This window comes from Melospiza melodia, unplaced genomic scaffold (genome assembly GCF_035770615.1).
Source record: "Melospiza melodia melodia isolate bMelMel2 unplaced genomic scaffold, bMelMel2.pri scaffold_35, whole genome shotgun sequence".
Lineage (NCBI taxonomy): Eukaryota > Metazoa > Chordata > Aves > Passeriformes > Passerellidae > Melospiza > Melospiza melodia.
The window spans coordinates 6,058,255-6,065,441 of record NW_026948670.1 but is presented as its reverse complement, the minus strand read 5'-3'; the positions used below and the strand labels follow the sequence as shown (position 1 = coordinate 6,065,441).

Below are 7,187 nucleotides of genomic sequence, written 5' to 3'. Positions count from 1 at the left end.
GCTGCCCCTGGGCAGTGCCTGAGCTGGGAGGGGTCTGCAGGGCAGAGCTGAGCCCCCAGGGCTGGGCTGGGCTCTGGCAGCACTGGCAGGGCCCAGCCCTGGGCCCAGGGAAGCAGCTGCTGGCAGGGACAGCTCCAGGCAGCAGAGCCCTGGGCAGGCAGTCGGGGGAAAGTGCCCCCAGGCTATGCTGGGATATTTAAAGTCGTCCCCAAACCCAGCTATTCCATGATTACTTTTTTTACAGAAGCCCATGCTAAGACAGAAGAAATGTCCAACAGCAGCTCCATCAGCCACTTCCTCCTGCTGGCATTGGCAGACACGCGGCAGCTGCAGCTCCTGCACTTCTGCCTCTTGCGGGGCATCTCCCTGGCTGCCCTCCTGGGCAACGGCCTCATCATCAGCGCCGTAGCCTGCGGCCACCACCTGCACACACCCATGTTCTTCTTCCTGCTCAACCTGGCCCTCAGCGACCTGGGCTCCATCTGCACCACTGTCCCCAAAGCCATGCACAATTCCCTCTGGGATACCAGGAACATCTCCTACACAGGATGTGCTGCTCAGCTCTTTTTCTTTCTCTTCTTCATCTCAGCAGAGTTTTATCTCCTGACCATCATGTGCTACGACCGCTACGTGTCCATCTGCAAACCCCTGCACTACGGGACCCTCCTGGGCAGCAGAGCTTGTGCCCACATGGCAGCAGCTGCCTGGGCCAGTACCTTTCTCAATGCTCTCATGCTCACGGCCAATACATTTTCCCTGCCCCTGTGCCATGGCAATGCCCTGGGCCAGTTCTTCTGCGAAATCCCACAGATCCTCAAGCTCTCCTGCTCACACTCCAAACTCAGGGTACTGGGGCACATGACTGTCAGTTCCCTTTTAGCATTAGCCTGTTTTGTGTTCATTGTTTTCTCCTATGTACAGATCTTCAGGGCTGTACTCAGGATCCCCTCTGAGCAGGGACGGCACAAAGCCTTTTCCACCTGCCTCCCTCACCTGGCCGTGGTCTCACTGTTCCTCAGCACTGGCACATTTTCTCACCTTAAGCCCCCTTCCTTCTCCTCCCCATCCCTGGATATGGCCCTGTCAGTTCTGTACTCAGTGGTGCCTCCAGCCCTGAATCCCCTCATCTACAGCCTGAGGAACCAGGAGCTCAAGGCTGCAGTGAGGACACTGATGACTGGATGGCTTCATAAATATTAAACTGCTAGCCAATTTCGGCAAATTACTTGTAATAAAATTAATATTTAAAATTTCTTGTGGGTTTGGTTAGTTTTTTTCCTTTGTTTTGTTTTTTTTTTTTTTTTTTTTTTATCTTGTCCACATAGAAATGTTAATGTTTGTCCCGTTTTTCACTTTGCTTCTCTCCATCTTCCCTGTGACTGTGTCAATGAGGGGCTGCACTCTTAGTGCCTTTAAAGGAACCAAATGATGTCCCAGCAGAGTTTTCTGCAGAGATGCCCTTCTGTTCCCTTCTCTGGAGCTGCAGCAGCAATGTCTGTGTGCAGAGCTGGGGGCAGATCAGTGCTGGCACAGCAGCTGTGCCCAGCAGCAGCAGCAGGACTTGGTGCTGCCAGTGCTGCTGCCGTGGCCCTGCCCTGCTGCCCTGGTGGCCCTGGTGTTGCTGTAGGGCCTGAGTGCTCTCGGGGCCGGGCACAGCCCTGGGGGTGGCAGTGCCGGGGCTGCAGCAGGGACAGGCCATGGGCACTGCTGGGGCAGCACTGACGCCTCAGGCCAGAGCCTGGGGGCTCCAGGCTCCTTGCCCAGGCTCTCTCAAGAACACGGCCAGGCCAATGCTCAGCACAGAAAAGCCCTGTGAGCAGCCCCAGGCTGGCCGTGGGCAGGCTGGGGGCAAACAGCATGGCTGGGGCTCTGCAAGGGCCGTGGGGGAGATGGGAAGGAGCAGCAGAGCAGGGGCTGATCCATCCCCAGTGCGCTGCACAGCCCAGGGCAGCATCCCAGAGCATCCTCATGGAGCTGCCAACAACATCCCCCCTCTGCATACCTGGCCTCTCCCCCAGCTCACACAGGTGCCCATCCTTGCAGGCACAGACACGGCAGCACTGGCTCAGGAGCCCCTGTTTGCATTGCACACAGCAGGCGGGAGCACCCCCATGCTGCTGCTGTGGGGACATGAACCTGAGGGAGCACAAATGCCATCAGCCCCAGGGGCCAGTAAGGGCTGGGGTATGCCAAGGAAACCAGTCAGCTTTCTCCTGGCCTCTGCAGTCAGCCTGAAAGTTTGTTCCCTTGAGCTGGGATTTTCCTGTCCCACTGCAGACGCCGTTGCTCAGAGCCAGGGCTGTGTGGCAGCCACCCCCAAACTGCCTTGAGCATTTCCTTGGCTCCACCTTTGCTTTCTTTACTCTTCCTGATACAAATTCCTTCCCATTGCCCATCCCTGTTCCCTCCCCTGCAAACAGCCCATCCCTGTTTACCCTTTCCTCTGTGGCCCCACTCCCCATTGCAGTTCCTGACTCGGCACCATGGGAACGTCCCTTGGGCAGCAGGATCATCCTACAGGTGCTGCAGGAATTGTCTGCAGGCTACTGCAGTGCCTGGTGCTGCTCCCTTGCCAGAGGCACCCCAGGCCAGGGGGCACATCTGGGCTGCTCTGTCTGGCTCTGGGACTCCCTGTTCTGGGCAGTGAAGAGGAGCTGCAGAGGCTCTGCAGGACTGACAGGATGGGCTTTGGGGCTGGCAGGAGAAGCTGAGGGACCTGGGCTGCTGGAGCTTTCTAAGAGGAGGCTCCAGGGCTCGTCCTGCAACTGCTCCAAGTGTGGTTTCAGAGAATCCCAGAATCAGCAGGGTTGGAAAAGACCTTGGAGATCATCCAGTCCAACCTGTGCCCTGACACTGCCTGGTCTGCCCTGAGCCTCCTCTTCTCCAGGAGAAACAACCCCAGCTCCCTCAGCCGCTCCTCACAGGACTTGTGCTCCAGACACCTCACCAGCCTTGTTGCCCTTCTCGGGACATGCTCCAGCCCCTCCATGTCCTTCCTAAATTGGGGCGCCCAGAACTGGACACAGCACTCGAGGTGCTCCCCAAGCAGTGCTGAGTACAGAGGAAGAATCACTGCCCTGCTCCTGCTGGCCACACCATTCCTGATCCATAGGAGTGCCAGTGGTTTTATGTGGGAAATGGTGGGGAGAGGGTGATGACAATGTATTATTGATTGTCAGCCATGAAGGGTCTTGGTTTTCACATCTGCTCAGAATGCATTAGAAGGTGTTGGGGACTAATATCAAGTGCCATTGCTGATATCTATCTATAAAGAGGAATAGAAAACAGGAAAAGGCAGTTCACTTTGCATTGTTTTCAATACACTATATTCGCTTTGAATGAACTTTTCAAGTCTGTTGAATTAACGACAGAAAAATTGAAAATTTAAATTATTCCCAGGGGCTTGTCTTGTTCAGATGTTTAGAAAAAATATTTTATGCTTTTCTCACTGAATTCCTGAACTGAAGAGCTCAAGAAAGAAGAGGCCCCTTGAATAGGAAAATTCATCAGCAACATCCAAGTCGCTGAGGATCCATCCCCATCAGAGCAGCAATGAGCAGAAATGGGCACAGCTTTGTGGCTGCCCCAGCTTTGACATGGGCCCTGGGCCTGGAGCAGGAGCAGCTCTTGAGGGCCCCAAGGCCGCGGCTCTTGTGCTGCCCTGGGCAGATGGGATGGCAGCAGGGGCTGCAGAGCTCTCAGCACCTCAGCCCGAGGGGAGCAGGGCAGCCAGGGAGCCTCCTTTGGCCTTGACCAAGCAGCTTCCCCCATGGCTGGGGCTCAGTCCTGTGGCAGCTGCAGCTGCTGCTGTGCCCTTGCCAGGGGCTGGGGCCGTGGGGCAGTGCCCAGAGCAGCCTGGCCTGAGCAGAGCTGTGGGGCCAGAGCCAGCTAGGCTGGCAGGGCTGGGGAGAGGCCCTTGGTGCTGCCCAGAGCTGAGGGCAGCTGGCAGAGCTTGCAGGGAGCTGGGCTGGGCTCAGAGAGCCTGGCCCAGAAACCATCAGTGTCCATCTCAGCCTGGCTGAGCGTGCAGGGGCAGGACTCAGGCCAGGCCTTGTGGGGCAGGGCCAGTGCCTGTGGAAGGCACTGAAAACAGGCAAGTGCCCCAGAGAGGAGACTGCTCTGTGCCCTTGGTGGCATGGACAGAGCAGGGAGGACATTTGTCAGTGCCAGCCTCTGTGCCCAGCCCTTGGCAGCCCTGGCAGCTGAGCTCAGCTTTGGCCTGGGCTGAGTCTGGCTGTGGCCCAGCTCCATCCTCCTGCAGGGCTCAGGGCCTGTTCCCAGCCATGGCCAGCACTGGCTACCTCTCTGCTGGCCCAGAGGCTGGCATAGCCCGGGGCAGGGCTGTCTGGGAAGCCCCACAGGTGCCCCGGGCTCTGCAGGAGCTGGCAGAGGCTGCCCAGCAGGGAGGCCATAGGGCACAGAGCCCCAAGGCTGCTGTGGGCACCACGGCACGGGGGCCGTTCCCAGCCGCAATGCTCCTGGCCTGGGCTGGGCCTGCACAGGGGCTGGGCCACCATGGCTGGGCCAGCACAGGGCCACAAAGGGGCCACACAGCCGCTGCCGGGGCTGACAGCAAGGCCAGGCACACACAGGGAATTGCTGAGCATGGCCTGCGCTGGCCAGGCCTGACTGTGCCAAAGGCAGAGCTCAGCTGCCCTTGGGGGCTGCAGCAACAGTCCAGAGCCCAAAGAGCCTCCATGGCTGTGCTGGAGACCAAGGCTGCAGGAGGGAAATGCAGGGCTGCTGCGAGATGGGGAGAGCATTCAATTCCAGCACACACTTCTGCTCTCTGGGATCCCAGCACCATGCTGGGCCCTGTTTCATACTGGAGCAGAGCAGATGTTGATGGGACAGGAGCCCTGCGGGGCTGTGAGGGACCTGCAGCTTGCAAGGTGCTCTGCTCTCCCTCAGGTGCTCTTGGAGAGATCCATTCGAAGTTGGGCACCTCAGGTCACAAGTGGCACTGCCTGTTCATGGGCGCACAACTGATGTCTGCCTGGAAAGGGGCTCAGGTTTTAATGCAAGCAAATATTGATTATCTGTGCAATTTGAGTACTCTTAAGGAATGGCAACGTTTTCCCACCAGAAACGGGGATTTCCTGGAAGTGTACTGATGGCAAGAGAAGAAATACTGATCTTCCCATCTACTTGTGTCGCAAATAATCAGTCTAATATTTAATCCCTCTCTTTTTCATCAAGTGCTTCCATCTGTCTTGGTTAAATGGCCATGTCTAAGGACATCTCTTCACCAGACCAGCTGGATATTTCTTCTTCCCATTGGTCCCAGATTTCCTCCACCAGATGCTCGGTGGTCATTCAATTGCCTCATAACTGACTGGTTTCATGCTTTGAGTTTCAGGGAGTTGCCCAAACTTTCTGAAATTTAAATAAATATCACATAAGGCAACATCTTAATTGTCTTTATATCTATCACAGAATTACCTTTTCTTATATCTATGTCTAAAACTGTTCCTGCATAAAAATCTATTGGGGATGGTGGACATGTCAGATGCTGCTGGGACATTCCAGAGAGCTGAGAGAAGAGCTGTGATGGTTATTAAACTGTTCAAATATTCAATTTGTGTTTGTTGGCATGAAACCTTTCTGTGCCTCTGAGTGTCACCAGGCCCTGAGCCCAAAGGACACAAACTTGATGAGTTGTGGTTCCCACTGCAGGGGCTGCACTTGGGCCTTGGCTCTGCACAGGAGAGCTCTTCATTCCCTTTCTCTCTTTTCATTCCTCTGGGCATAGAGGGAGCTCCTGACTTCAGCCTGTGACTCATGTGTGCAAAGAGCAAATCTGGGCAGAATTGGGGCAGGGAGGGTTTGGGGGGACCTTGGGATCTGTGCTGGGCACAAAAGGTGCTTTCCATTGCTCTGAGGCTTTCTGCTGTGCAAATTTGATTTAATATCCAGCAGATGAATGACTTTTGCATTTGATAGAGCCATGCCTTCCCCTGGCTTTGTTGGCTGACAAGAAATGAACATGCCTCTGTGGCTCGGGGAAACCAGGTGGGAGTTGGAGCCAAGGAGCTGAAAGCTGTAGGTGCAGCCTGGGCTTCAGGGAGCTCAGATTTGCACAAGGCTGTTCCGAGTGCCAGGGCTTGAATGGGGGAAATGGTGGGGTGAGGGCAGGGACAAAGTCTGATTGATTGTCAGCCATGAAGGGACTTTATTTTCATCTCTATTCAAACTGCATGAGGAGGTGAGGAGGTACTTGGATTCAATGTCAATTGGAGATCACACATATTGATTTATGAACAGGAAAAAAAACCTAAGCAGGACCTAAAAAAAGTTTTCTCGTTATCTTTGTAAATAAAATATATTCCGTTTGAACACACTACTGAAATGGGTCAAATTAACCACAGGTGATTTGAAAACTGAAATTAAATTATTCCCAGAGGCTTAGCTTGTTAAGGTGTTCTGAATGTCAATGAGCCCTGGGCCACTGAATTCCTGCACTGAAGAGCTGAAGGCTGAACAAGCCTCTGGAGCAGGAAAATTCAGCAGCAGCCTCCAAGTTGCTGAGGATGTCAGCAGCTCCCACTGAGGCCATCCCTGCCCAGAGACCGTGGGGGAATGGGCAGACAAGGAGAGCGTCCCGGGGGCTGGGGCAGCACAACTCAGAGAGGCAGCAGTGGCTCCAGCTGGGAAATGGAGTGTGGAATGTGGCTGGGAAAGCCCTGCCTGGGCTGTGCCAAGCAGGACACACAGGCCCTGACTCCCATCCACTAAACAACTCTCTCAAGGAGACATTTAAAATTAATTACAATTCTTTGCGTACTCTGAGTTGGACTCACTAGAGAAATATCAACAAAAGATTCTTAGGAAACAACAAAACAGCTTTTACTGGAAACTTTAGAAAATCAGAGAAACTTTGGCAAATAGTTTAATATGGCATTCAATCAACACAAAACACTTCTCAAAGCATTAACTTGTCCCCTTCACCTTCAGAAACTGTAAGCGTGTTCAATTTTAAGTTACTCAAAATTGGCAAGAAGAGGGAATTAGAAGAAGGAAAAGAAAACACAGAAAGAGAGAAAGTAATAAAAGAAAATACAGAGGAGCACACACACAGCTACCAACTCCTGGATTCCAGCAGTGTTCAGATGGAAATTCCAAGAGGAGGTAGGGTCAAGATGTGTGCTTGCCTTGTGGTCAGCCTTCTGTACCCCTTGGTCTTCCTG

General features: G+C 54.1%; 1 protein-coding gene across 1 annotated transcript; it reads left to right on the top strand.

Annotated features, from left to right (window-relative positions):
* Positions 1–372: 372 nt before the first annotated feature.
* LOC134434401 (olfactory receptor 14I1-like) lies at positions 373–651 on the top strand (the record flags this gene model as incomplete). Its single annotated transcript, XM_063183063.1, has 1 exon — positions 373–651. A coding segment is annotated over one exon (279 nt), but the record flags the coding sequence as incomplete, so codon positions are not given.
* Between the last annotated feature and the right edge of the window lie 6,536 nt (positions 652–7,187).